At 44.1% G+C, this 13,683-nt stretch overlaps 1 protein-coding gene across 2 annotated transcripts in view; it reads left to right on the top strand.

Moving 5' to 3' along the window:
- Nucleotides 1-4,981, top strand: part of METTL5 (methyltransferase 5, N6-adenosine) — a 500,731-nt gene extending 495,750 nt beyond the window's left edge. For both annotated transcript variants that reach the window (XM_069616174.1, XM_069616175.1), the window contains one exon: nt 4,371-4,981. In XM_069616174.1, coding sequence (XP_069472275.1) covers nt 4,371-4,412 — 42 coding nt within the window. In that variant the 3' untranslated portion in view covers nt 4,413-4,981. The remainder of the gene's footprint in view (nt 1-4,370) is intronic.
- Nucleotides 4,982-13,683: the final 8,702 nt, after the last annotated feature.

The raw sequence follows: 13,683 nt of genomic DNA, 5'->3' as shown, positions 1-13,683 counted from the left end.
AAAGGAACGGCCTTCCAGCACTAGCTTTCCAGTGTCTGGGAACACTCAGCAAACTGAGGCAGAGCGAAGCGTCCTGGCTGGGGTATAGAGAGCCAATTTAGATTGATGATACTCTACTCCCGATTTATGAATTGCACGATGTACAGTGCAAAGGATCTTGAAATGAATCCAACTCTTTACCGGGAGTCTGTGAAGCTGTTGCAAAAGGCTGCAAGAGTGAGAAAGGTTAGGGGTATCCGTGGCCAGGCGCGCTGTATCATTTTGAAGGAGCTGCAGACGTTGATCAAAAATGTTGGCTGCCCAAGGTAGATTGCATTGCAATAGTCCAACAATCCCATAATGGATGCAGTCACTACCTTGGTCCGAAGCTCGGACAGAAGAAAGGGCAGTGTTTTCTTCACAATCTCCAGTTTAAGAAAACTGGTTTTGCAGAACGACACAATTTGAACTTCTCCCGACCCCGAAGGTAGAAGTTTAATACCAAGAATCTTGACGGATTTAGTGGGTTTGGGACAGGGACCCAGAGATTCCTTTCAAAAATCTGTGCCCAAGGCTGCATTTAAGGAAGGTGAGCCCACTCCCAGGACCTCTGTTTTCTCCCCATTCAATTGCAACCAATTCCCAGCAATCCAGGCACCAATCGCAGCCAAGCAGTTTCTCAGTTTGGATGGTGGAACCGACACTGGAGAGTCCCGATCAAATAACAGTTGGGTATTGTCTGCATACGTATAGAAGTATACCTCATGTTCGTAAATGAGATCTGCCAAAGGTCGAAGGTAAAGATTAAAAAGAACCAGACATAAGGAAGATCCCTGGGGTACACTACAAGAAAGAGATATGGGAGCAGAATAGAGTTTGAGTTACTCTTTGAGTATGGTCTGAAAGAAAAGATGAAAGCCAGGAAAGAGCACACCTCGAAATTCCACCCTTTTCAAGGCCCCAGAGAGGTCCAGGACAATTAGCACTCCGACCTCAAAGCAGTCCTGAAGTAAAGCTAAATCATCCAAAATCAAGATCATAACAGACTACGTGCCCATAATAGGTCTGAATCCAGACTGAAAAGGATGCAGGGGGTATTGAGATTCCAGAAAATGTGAGCGCTGCGGGGGGACTATGGCTTCCATGGGCTTCATTAAGATTGGACGAGATATAGGTAGATAGTTGGCTGGAAGAATACAGGACAAAAAAGAGTAGTGGAGAGAGTTGGGAGGGGAGTACAAATTTAGTTCATTCTCAAATGACATTTTGCTTACTGCACCAAAGACCTTCCTTGGTAGCTGTACTGAATGTGTTGGAAGAATATAGTAAGATCTCTGGGTATAAAGTCAATAAGGGAAAGTTGTGTCTACTACTATTGGGCCCTGGCATAGCGGGTACAATAGACAAGGTAATAGAATTTACTTTTAAAATGTGAAACCAACCTATAATGCATGTGAGCCAATTTCAGAAGGGATGTAGAGAAGTTGTGGGAACTTAACTTCCCCTCCTTATGGAACCAAATAAAGGATTTAGGGTGGTATAGCACCCTCAGTTTGGGATGGATGGGCAAATTGAACTCAATTAAAATGAAGGTCCTTCCCAAATTAGTTTGTTCATCTCCCTTCCAGTAGTGGCCCCAAAATAATTTCTAGTGGAGGTCAAACTCACTTTTCTTAAATTCTTCTCAGAGGGCAAAAGGGTAAGAAGCCCGTACAAGACGCTAACAGAACCCAAAGAAAAAGGTTTGGGATTTCCAGACATGGACACATACCACCTGGCCACCCACCTTAGATTACATATACTACCTTCTAAGGCAGTCGGACAAATCGGCAATGGGTCACGTTGGATACGATGCACCCAGTTCATTGAATAGCTGTGGGTCCAGAGAAAACGGCTACCAGTCAAGCCATACCTGAAACTTACCCCCTGTGGAAGATTGGCTGTCCACATGGCCTTCCCACTGAGTTCCGTGTGGGCACCTCCCTTCCTAAAATATATGGAAGCCATGGAGAGTTTTCAACAGTGGTATGAAGGTGGGCTGGAGAGGGTGGGTCTGCTTGAAAAGGATGACCGGTGGAAAATGCATTGTGTGTAGGCAAGCGATCCGTGTTTAGGTACCTCACAATCGAAATGCCATGGAAAGGTGGACAGCTAATTACGCGATTCAAGAGGGGTGTGTGACTAGTTCAGGGGCAGAAGGGCTCTGATCTCTGCAATATGCTAGTGCATGGGAGCTCTGAGAGACAGATGGGGGCAAATTGGGAATTCCTCTGATGGAAGAACTTTTGTCCTATATATGTAAGGGTGAGCAAAATGTTTAGATCCATACAATTCAAATTACACAGGATAAAGAAGTTTCCATACATGGCAACCCACCCCTCTGCGCCTCCGATCCCCAAACTAGAAAACATGTACTCAACATGCTCAAACCTGGGTTGGAGAGGATGCAGGGAGAGGAGGAGCCTTCAAACATGTCTGGTGGCCATGTACAGAAGTACTTGTCTGAAGTGCTCTCTTGGTTCAAGGAACCTGGGGACCCGGGAGTGACCATGAACCCACTCCTGATGTTATTTAGGATAGGATATGAAGAGGGCAACCTTTGAAGCTTCTCGCAGGGTTCTTTTGCCCTTGGTGGCCAGAGTATACCTAGGCCAGGGCTGAAAAGCCTGCTACCCCGCCCCACCCTTCTGGCTTAGTTAGGAAACGTTTTCTTGCCTGCAGGTGCATTTTCCCCTTCTTGGAAAGACTCTGGATTGAAATCTTTCTAACTCTTACCCGTTACAGTGCTGCATTTATTTTACAAGTTTACTTACCGCTAAGTGTAGTGTTTTTATCTCTAGTCTTTTCTTATATAAATATTACATTTTCATTAATAGTTTTGACATTTTCATTTGGTATGAATCTAAGGTGTAATCTGTACCAGTAGACCACCCCTCCCCCAGAGTTGATACTAGGCTACTATGCTATACCATCACTTCGAGAGTCTATTGAGCTTGAAAGCTGGTAGCCCCAATGTTGAGAAGCCATATCTAAATACCCAGACCACAGGGCTTAAGGAAAATCTCCTTAACAATGAAGGTCACCAAAACAGCCAATTGCTTTGAAGAATGTCATAGCCGTCTTTTCTTTTTGCCATCCATTTCCACCATGATCAAAGCAAATTGAACAATCGGGAGGCAGGCTTTGACTACTGAAAGGAGCACCATGGTTAACAATCGCACACTAGGCATGGCTCCCCATTAGTGGAAGTTTAGGAAAAATGTAATACTCCAACCCACTAGAAGGAAGACTATGCATAGCATGTGAACCTAAAACAGTCTCCCGTACTGCAAATATGCACACTGTACCTCCTTGTGAAAAATGAATAGTTTTCCATACATGGATCTATTTTTAAAAAAAGTAAAAATAAAGAGTAGTGGTGTACAGAGGATGAAAGGGTGTAAATGGACCCATCAATGATGATACTTCTGTAAAAAACAAAGTTGGTTTCACATACAACTTCTCCAGATAGGTCCTGTAGGTTTAACAGCAAGGCGGCTGAGGAGCAATTTATATTTTTAAAATCGGAGTAGTGGTGGCAGGTCCATGATACTTTTTAGAGTAATTGTTGTGCTTCACCAGGTCTGAAAACTTGCACTAGCCATTGGTGAGTGAGAATGTACTCTTTGGGAGTAGGAAATTGTGTGCATGCGGAGAACTGAAGGTGCAAGTGACTCCATGCCTGGCTAGAAGCTTACACCTTTGTACACCTGGATTCAGAACTGATTTTGATAACAGAAAATCCAAGAAGTTGATTGTAGAGTACGATATTCACAGGAGGAGAGAGATTTTCCCTTTTAAGGAGTAGGCTACACTGAGTTGCCATAGTTTTGCAACTTCAAGAAAATGTAATAAGCTAGCAGTGGACACTGCAGAGTTTTAATGTATCATATGTGCTCGCATTAGTCTTCTCTTCTGTACAATGGAGAAAAGGGATATATATGCAGCTGGATGATAAACATGGGCAGAGCATGTGCATTATGAACAGAATACACATTGGCAAAATAAAGTCAAATGAATACAGAATTTGATACAGTCATCCCTGTATGGTAAAGTGAATGCATACGTCGCACGCTAGTTACACCTTTCCAGGCTTTTGTGAGCTTTGTACAATTGCTAATCTTACAAACAAAAATGTAAATGCAGTGCAATTCATTTTCTTTATTTTGTTTGAACTATAACACAATATTTTACATGATTCTGGTTCAGTGCTTTGTGGTCACTACCCAAACAAACAGGGAGCCTAAAACAAAAAGTTACAGTATAAACTAAATGCAATATTGAAATAAAGTCCAGGTTGGTGAGAGGGGACGTTTACAACCAGAACTAACCAATAATGTTCTTATTTGCAGGTGGATATTGAAGTGGACTTCATCAGATTGTCTTTCAAATGACCTTCTATGGAATGGTATTAAAAGAGTGTTTAAAATGGAATATTTAAAAAAAAGAAAGTCCAAGAAGTTGATTTACAGATGCTACTGATCGCCAGAGACATTCAAATCTTTTGCTTGGTTTGAAGCGGGTTCTTCAGAAGCATTACTCTCTTCCAGTGTTCTCTTTTTGGGACTTCTCAATTGAGTGTTTTCTCAATTGTGTCAGCTTATACAGGTTCCGTTGTGTCCATTCCTTTCGTGGGACTAATTTTACCTTTAAATTGAAAGGAATTCCAACTAAGAAGCACATCTAACAAGTGAAACCTGCAGAAAATAAGCATGTCATTTTCTCCACAGCTTTACATTTGTCAAAAATACTGTTTAATGGAATCCTAGTCTCAGGGACAGGACCTCAGAACCCAATCAAATTATATAGTTTACAAAACACAATCTGTCATGAAACAGTCCAGAAGACCTTCAGGCATAGACAAGTAAAGGCTCTTCCATTGTTGTGTACAATTAACAGAAGGTTTACATGCCACCAAGTTATAGTATTATCCCCCGGTTTAAAATAAAGATTGCATTTGTTACCTTTTGTTATCACTGATGTTTTATTCTTTGTCACTTTCAAATTTGTTTGTTTTCTTCCCGTGAAATTGCACTTTCCTTTTGTTGGGAGAAACTTAGGTTCCTTTACCGTCTCTTCCATTTCCTTAAAATTTCTGACCTGCAAGTAGAAAAGGTAGTATCACAATTGAAGAATACTTTTTTTTATGTGTGAAAAGTTGCATACATCATATTGGAAAGGCCTGCTTGTATCCCTTTTGAGTCTGGTCTCAATTTTACTTTTTGTTTTAAAACGTTGTGTGCGGTCTATAATGCAAGCAGGTGTTCAGTGGTTGCAAGAACAATGATTTTCCATCAATAAGAGAATGATCCAGACGGTGCTTGCTGTGTAAATGGTTAGTAAACCTCTAATCTACACCCAAACCAAACTCCAGTTTCCTAGGTATAACCCAACACAATATGCAGAAACTACAGGGCTATAGATAGGGGAAATTTAACACCTCTCCACAAATTCAGGTCCTCCAAAGGGCCAAAGGGGGTTCATACAAATGTTCCCATGCCAGAGTCCTAGATCATCTGTGTTACTCTGATGTGTCTAATTCAATTACATTTGTAGACTGAAGAACCATCCCTCCGTTTTCTATTACGTTAAGAGGGGACCCCAGTCAAACAGTCATTTGCCAACTTGATACCTTACTATGCAAACCAAGTTGTTTGCTGACACCCACTATTCGTTCAAGCTTTATCCCATTTATACACCCATGCTGTTGATCCAGAATGCCCCCAGGCTCTAGCTGCCTTCTTTAGGGACTACCTTTATTGAAGGTTACCTTGTATTTTTAGCACTTTCAGACCATTACTATGATCATAGCCTAAACATTTGAGATGACCTGTAAGATCTTAGCCTGCTCTGGTAACTTTACACTATAAGTTATAATTGTAATTGTCCTTTTATAATGCGCTTAATACCAGAGATTGGTTTCTAAGCGTGGGATTGGGATTCAAACCTGTGTTACGCTGCGTTGTCTTGCTTCCAAGACAAACACGTTGCCCCTGAGCTATCTCCCCGCCCCCCTTCCATGGTAATCAATATATTTCTTATCCTGTTGGTAGAGTAATGGCTCACAGTTTTAACCAACCTATTAATATCGTTGCAAACGGTGTGTTTTCATGTGCCGGGTTTCTATATTTTGTATTGTTTCTATGTCAATGGAAATGTAACAGATTTCCTAATCTCTTGTTCCTCTAGAAATGTGGCACAAAGCCTCAATTTCTCTTCCATACCATGAGGGCGAAGACATTAGGATCAGTTCACATGTTCTGTCACAATTGTCTCTGGTCATACTTTGTTTCCCTGTGGCTAAAGGTTCTTCTGCTAATTTTCCTTGGTTGCAGGTGACGAGAGCAGTGCATGCAATTTGCACTTGCCACTAACAATTGGCTGGTGATAATCGACTCTCGTTAGTAAGAAATGGTGTGCATGTAAAGAACAGTAAGTGGCAAGTGCCATTATGGCTCGCTAGTCGCTTGCAACTTGAAACTTTTACCATTGAGAGTGTACCTAAAATGTCCTAGGTGTTATGTTAGCAATACCTATCCTGAAGAGTTGTAGGAGAGCAAAATTATTCTCAGAGGTAATTCATGGAGCATAAATGGCATACATTACTTAACCTAATTGTATTTCTGATGCTTGTATATGCCTAGATTCACATGCTTTGCATAAGCCTACATCTAGTGGTAGGTGGAGGAGTATTGCACATGTTGTTTTTGAAGTTCGAAAAGGGACGACCGGGCTTGTTTGTAATATTATCCCTAGTGTGACGTCTACTGTATCCATGGTCCTTCATGCGTTAGGGTCCCTCAGATTGTTTTGTTTCCGACATGAGGGTGCATGAAGTATTTGCGTGAGTACAAAAAAGAAAATAGCAAGGTAAGATAGAAAATAACTATGCACCTTCAACTCCAGGCGGGGAGGAAGGAGGGCACATGTAAATCTAAGCAGATGAAAGCATCAGAAATACAATCACAGTGAGTAATATATGCCTTATATGCCTTAGTGTCTTAGTTTTATTTGTGTTACAAGACTTCCCTACTTACATCTAAGGTATGGAGGCTTTTGTTCTGTTGAATTTGAAGAATGTTGGAAAAAAGTAGGACGTTCAATAGACTGATTAACATGGAACTTTGATATGAATTTTGGCAAAAATCTAGGATGTGTTCTAAGAACCACCATGTCTTTGTGGATGATAATGAACAGGTCTTGTTCTGAAAGTACTTGTAGCTCACTGACTAGTCTTATGGAAGTGCTAGCCACTAGAAAAGCAGTCTTGTAAGTTACATTCTTTACATTGGCTTTGTGCATAGGTTCAAAGTGTGGGCCCATGAGTTTTGTAAGTACAACAGTGAGGTCCCAACCCGGTGATGGATTACAAAAGGGAGGTTATAGTATTTTTACTCCCGCCATCAATGCTTTGATAACTGGTACTTTCCACCACAATATTTTGTTTTGAGAAGTAGTGTAAGCAGACAACATTAGTCATTAAATCAATCAAAATACACTTAGCCTCTCTGAATCTAGTAGGTAAAGCATATAGTGAAGTGTGTGTGATGGTGAACAGTCAGTTGGACTTCTGTTGCGTGACCTGCACCAAATGACAAATCTTTTCCACTTGTTAAAATAACAATGTCTTGGGTTAGGCTTACGTGCTTCTTTAAGGATATTCATAATCCTCTGTGGAAGATTTAAATGCCCAAATTCTATGACCTCAGGAGCCAAGAAGCCAGTCTGAGGGTATGGATGGAATGTCGCCCCCTTGTATTGGGACAGCATGTTGAATGGTCACGGAAGCTTGATTGATTTGCACATTGCTAGTTTGAGTAGGTGTGGAAATCATGGTTGTCGCGCCCACATAGGAGCTATCATAAGTAGCGTGGCTTGTTCCTGGTGCATCTTGTGCATTATTATGTTTAGGCATGGTGTTGGTGGAAAAACGTAAGCAAATTTCCCTGACCAACTCATCCACAGGCCGTTCCCCTTTAATCCTGGTTGAGGAAACCTGGATGTGAAGTCTGGGCATTGTGAGTTTTGCTTTGTTGCGAACAAGTCTAGAGGTGGACGCCCCCATTGGGTGAAGACACCGCTTAGAATATCTTTGTGTATTTGCCAGTCATGTTTTGCAGGTCAGTGTGTCTGCTTGTGAATTGTTTTCCCCTGGAACGTGCTGTAACACTACTGACATGTCTCATTTGAGTGACCTCTTCCAAATCTTTTGAGATAACCTGGACAGACTTAGAGCGTGCGTCCCGCCTTGTTTGTTTACATGGCAGTGGTACTGTCTGAGGACTATTACGGTGTGTCCTACTAGGTGTTATTGAAATGCTTGTAGGGCTCTGAGGACTGCTAGCAATTCCAGTAGGTTTGTGTTTTTTTTGCTGTTCGTGTCCAATAGCTGCATTCAGTATTAAGGTAATGCGCTCCCCCATCCTGAGAGTGAGGCATATGTTGTGAGAGTGGCCTGAACTGGTAGGTTGCGAAAAGGATACCCTTTTAACATGCCGTCTTTTGGCAGCCAGCGTAGAGCTTGTACAAAGGTTAATGAAACCACCACTAGAGCGTCCCACTGACCGCTTGCTTGAGACCATTGTTTCCCTAGCCACTCTTGCATCGGACGCATGCGCAGCCACACATGTGGACCAATAAAAATGTATGAAGCCATCCTCCCAAGCAGGCCCATTTGCTTGTGCACGGTTATTTGACGACCAGCCATGCAGTGAGGTACTTGAAATAGGATGTTTTGTACCCTCTCATTTGAGGGAAAGACTAATTCCTCTTGAGTCTTTATAATTGCTCCCAGGAATTGTTTGACTTGACTGGGAACTAGATTTGATTTTTTCTTGTTTAGGGAGAACCCCAATTCGCACAACAGATTGATTGTCCGTTGGGTGTTGTGTTTGCATATTTGTGGGGTTTCTCCTGTCATGAGCCGGTCACCCAAATAAGGGTACACTGGTATTGATTTTCTGCATAGGTGCGCTGCTACTACTGCTAATACCTTTGTGAACAGCCTTGGCTCTGATAAAATGCTGAAGGGGAGGACTTTGAATTGGTAATGATCGCTTGTGATTTTGAAGCGCAGGTATTTTCTGTGCGCCGACAACATTGAAATATGAAAGTACGCACAAGGAAGTACGTTGAATAGATAATCTTGTTTACCTGCTTGGCTGGGATTAGTTTGAGTCTTTGTGCAGCAGAGATTTTATTTCCTCTAGAAGAATTAGCTTCTCTTGTGGTGACCTCTTCCGATGTTGTAGAGGATGGTTTTGGGGTTTTTCTAGAAACTCCATGCAGTATCCCCCCTGCCATGGTGGATAACACCCACTGATCGGATGTGATCCCCTCCCATGCATGGCTGAATTGGCAAATGCAGCCTCTGACTTGAGTTGCATGGAAGGGAACCTGTATCAGGGTGTTATTGCTTAGAGGCAAGGGAGCCTCTGGTTGTGTAGGCTCTACTTTTAGTTCTTTTATACCCTCTTTGAAAGTTGGGCTAGTAACTGGTCGACTGACCGTGTGTATTGCCCCAGGATGAGGATTGGCCTTGATTATATCCCATACATCGTGGGTAACCTTGGCACAAAAGGAGCGTCTGGTATTGAATCCCCCTCGCTGGACAAAAGACTTGTTTGTTATTTGGCCTAAAGATTTCAGAGTCTCATGATTTTCCTTTACACCCTTTAGTGCATCATCCACTGCTTTGCCAAATAATACATTAGGCTCTACTGGCATATTTGAAAGCTTGGCCTGGATTTCCAGTGTGAAACTTGACTGTTGTGGTGTGTCGTTTGATCAGGGTGTCTTCCGCTATAATGCATTCAGCATTATCGGCTGCATCTAAATTATTCTTTTTAGGATGCAGCTGGCAACCTGTTCACTCTCTGAATCTGTCCCTGAGCCCTTAAAATCTCAGCTCATTAAAACCATCTCAATTTGTTGTTGGATTGTATCCCAGACATAGCAGTTATAACTGGCAAGTAGGGTGGTGTTATTGGCAATCTGGATTTGGTGTGCAGCAGAGGATACTACACCACCTGCCTAGAGTGTAGATGGAATAAGTTACTTACCTGTAACTCTGGTTCTCCAACATTGGTATCTTTCATAGATTCACATGCTGTAAATATTCCCCACCGTCAGGCTGCGACTACTTTTGTGTTCTAGTACAGTCATTTTGTGCCATACTGCCCACAGCCAATAGGAATACCTTCCTTAACTCGTCGGTCGGTCATCTTCAGGTTTGGCAAGCACACGTGTGTGGCAGTAAGAGCCAAAAGATGAGCCATTCTGGGTAGGAGGGAGGGTCGCATGTGAATCTATGAAAGATACCATTGCTGCAGAACCGGAATTACAGTTAAGTAACTTATTCCTTCTCCAGCATTGGATCTTTCATAGATTCACATGCTATGAACAGATTACAAAGCAGTATTACAACAATACATATGGGCATAGGTAATCTCCCAGCATAATTTACCACTGGAGACTTACTAACTTCACACAAAAGGTTTCTGCAGAACCAACTGGCCTACTCTAGACTCATCTGCGGAATCTCTGTCGACATAGTAGAACCATGGTGAATGTGTGCAGTGATCTCCCGCTGGCTGCACAGCAGATGTCAGGCAGCATGATTCCGGAGAGGAAAGCAGTAGTTGCAGCCACTGCTCTGGTGGAGTGAGCCTGGGCCCTGCACGGGAAGCGGCCTGCTGGGATGTTGATGTCAGAATGAAATGCAGGCTGCAATCCATCGTGAAATGGAGGACTTGGAAAGAGCCTTCCCGGGCCCAGAATATCCAAATGAGAAACAATTGATCCGTAGCCCAGAACCACTTGGTATGCGCCACCTAGTGCTTGAGGGCACGCACCATATCCAGCATGTGCAGTGTTTGCTTTGCTGGAGATGTCAGTGTGCCAAAGAATACAGGCAGAACCACTTATTGATTGAGTTGAAAAGAGGACGGCACCTTTGGCATAAAGGTTGGGTTAGTACGTAGAATAGCCTTGTCCTTGTGAAATGTCAAATAAGGCTGTTGGAGGAAAACACATGGATCTCTCTCACTCGCCTGGCCGATGTTATGGCCACCAAGAACACTGTTTTTCAGGAAAGATGCTTAGTGGATGCTTGGTGCATAGGCTCGAACTGCAGCCTCATGCACCTTGCGAGTAGCACACTTAGCTCCCACGCTGGAGATGGACGACAGACAGGTGGAAAAGACCGGAACAGCCCACGTAAAAACTCTTTCACCAGCCAGAGGGACCACAGCGATGGCCCCCATGCAGAGTGGTTGTACCTGGACATTGCCACCAGGTGTACCTTGATTGAAGAATATGTCAAGACAATCTGAGCCAGGGACAGCAGATAAGGCAATAGATCTTCCGGCCAGGTGGTTTGAGGTGGCAACTGATGGGTCCTAACCACTCCTGAAAACATTCCCCCTTGCTCTCGTAGCATTTTAAGGTGGACAGGGCTCTTGCTTGGGCCAGGACCTCCTGGCAGTCTTGTGAAAGGGACAGTGCTCTGAATTCTAAGAACAGAGGAGCCGGGCCATCAGATTGAGTGAGGCCGGGTCGTGGTGCAGCACCACCCCCTGGTTCCTGGACAGGAGAGTCTGGTGTGGGTGTAGCTTGAGAGGAGCCGCTGACAAGAGGGCGAAGTACCAAAACTGTCTCGGCCACACAGGGGCCACTAGTACCGGTTTTCACTGATACAGTCTGAAGTTGTGTAGTACTTGAGTGTCATGATCTCTGCTTCCAAAAGGTCAGGGTTTTCCCAACTCCCTTGGAAGCAGATCCATAACCCAGGTTCCGAGTGCCAACCAGTCCCAATTGGGACCTTTTGGACCCAGTCCTGGCGCCAGTGGCACCAGGCTCATAAATATGCCCAGTCCCAGCGCTGGAAGCGCCGGGCTCATAATGCTTGGGTGGACTTACCTTCAGCAGACCATGCTGCTTACTTGCCTGCCAGTTGAGCCTCTGATCCTCTTCTGTTTGGAACTACTTTTCCTGTTGGGTGGGGCTGGAGCCACTCCCTAGATTCAGAACACTGGAACTCTTCTGGAAGGCAGGAACTCTTTTCTTACCAGGAACTCTTTTCTTACTTGGGCGTGGCTGTGGAAGGAGACACCTAAGCACTACAGGAGGCTATTTAAACCACACCCGGTGGATGAATCTTGCTTTGCGTTATTCTGCAACCTCTGCAGCAGAACGCTCATCGTGTCTTCTGCATCCGGTCCAGGGCCTAAGGAAAAAGGCTTAACATCCTGAATCCAGTCTTCAGCAACACCTATAAAGACAAGAAAGAACAGGTTAGCATTCCGGCATCTGAAAGGCAAAGGCTTACCATCCTGAATCCAGCCTTCAGCAACACCTATAAAGACAAGAAAGAACAGGTTAGCATTCCGGCATCTGAAAGGCAAAGGCTTACCTACTCTTCGTGCGCTCCGGAGGTCTTCACACTGCATTCCGGCATCTGAAAGACAAAACAAGGTGCGTTTAAAGACATTGGGGAACTTTAATACTCACGTGCCATTACTCCTTTCCACATCTAATCCAGTGGGTATTCCGGCACCCTGCAGCCGCTCCGAACTCGTACCTGCAAAATAAAAAGACAGTTAGAGCGCATAGTGAAGCAGGCAACAAGCGCTTACTTACGTGCTTCCAGGCGCTTCTATTCATCACACGGGCTCCATCTTCAACTCACTTCAGCCCGTCATCCGCCATCGCCGGAACCCTGCAAAACAAGAGACATCATTACTAAAGACTTTAAAGACATTTGAATGACTCGAAACTTACCGTTCGTGCAGTAAACGACGGACAGCAGTCCTCTGAAGTCAAGAGGCCAGCGCTACCTATCCAGTGAAGAAACTGGTTACAGCACCCTGCCCCGAGGCAGATGGAGAGCTCGGCATTCACTTACCTAAGACATCTTACTCTACACGTCAGGCATACAGTGCACAGAGGTCCAGCCCAAAGAGCCAACCGGGTGCTACACATCACCTTTGAAGATACGGTAGTCGCCCAGTCAAGACCGGCGCCTCTGCGAGAATCAGGTGAGCGTTACAGAACGCAAAGCCTACCGCAAAACTCTCGCCCAGGCGCTATGGAAACCTCGGATACTGACCCCCTAGCCCGGTTACTTGGGGAACTAAGGGCAGAAGTGCATGCAGCTCGTCAGGAAACGAATGCTCTAAGAAGGGAACTAATTATTTCCAAGGAGAGAACAGACAATCTTGCTAGACAAGTGCTACAGTCACAAGTCGGACAGACCCCGTTACCCGCATCAGGGGCAAATCTTCCTTCAACATCCTCTATGAATCCAGTGCAGATCAACCTACCTGGGAATGTACCTCTGGCTCCGCCCGAACGATTTTCTGGTGACCCAAAGAGGTTTGCAGTATTTATCAATCAGTGCCGGTTGCACTTCTTATGCCGGCCAGCAGCCTTTCCAACTGATCAAGCAAAAGTAGCTTTTGTACTTTCGTACCTTAGTGGCAATGCGGCAGACTGGTCGATCCCTCTAGTTAATCAAGATGATCCGGTTCTCCATGATTTTCAAGCCTTTCAGCTTAGTATGGAAAAACTGTTCGCAAGACATTTACAGGGGCAGGCCTTGGACAATGAGCTTCTTTCGTTGCGACAGGGTAATCAAGACCTTTTGGCTTATATTGCATCTTTCAA

Source organism: Ambystoma mexicanum, chromosome 9 (assembly GCF_040938575.1).
Source record: "Ambystoma mexicanum isolate Mex_15411 chromosome 9, UKY_AmexF1_1, whole genome shotgun sequence".
In the NCBI taxonomy this organism is placed as follows: Eukaryota; Metazoa; Chordata; class Amphibia; order Caudata; family Ambystomatidae; genus Ambystoma; species Ambystoma mexicanum.
The sequence above is the reverse complement of the archived record's forward strand: the minus strand, read 5'-3'. Positions and strand labels throughout refer to the sequence as shown.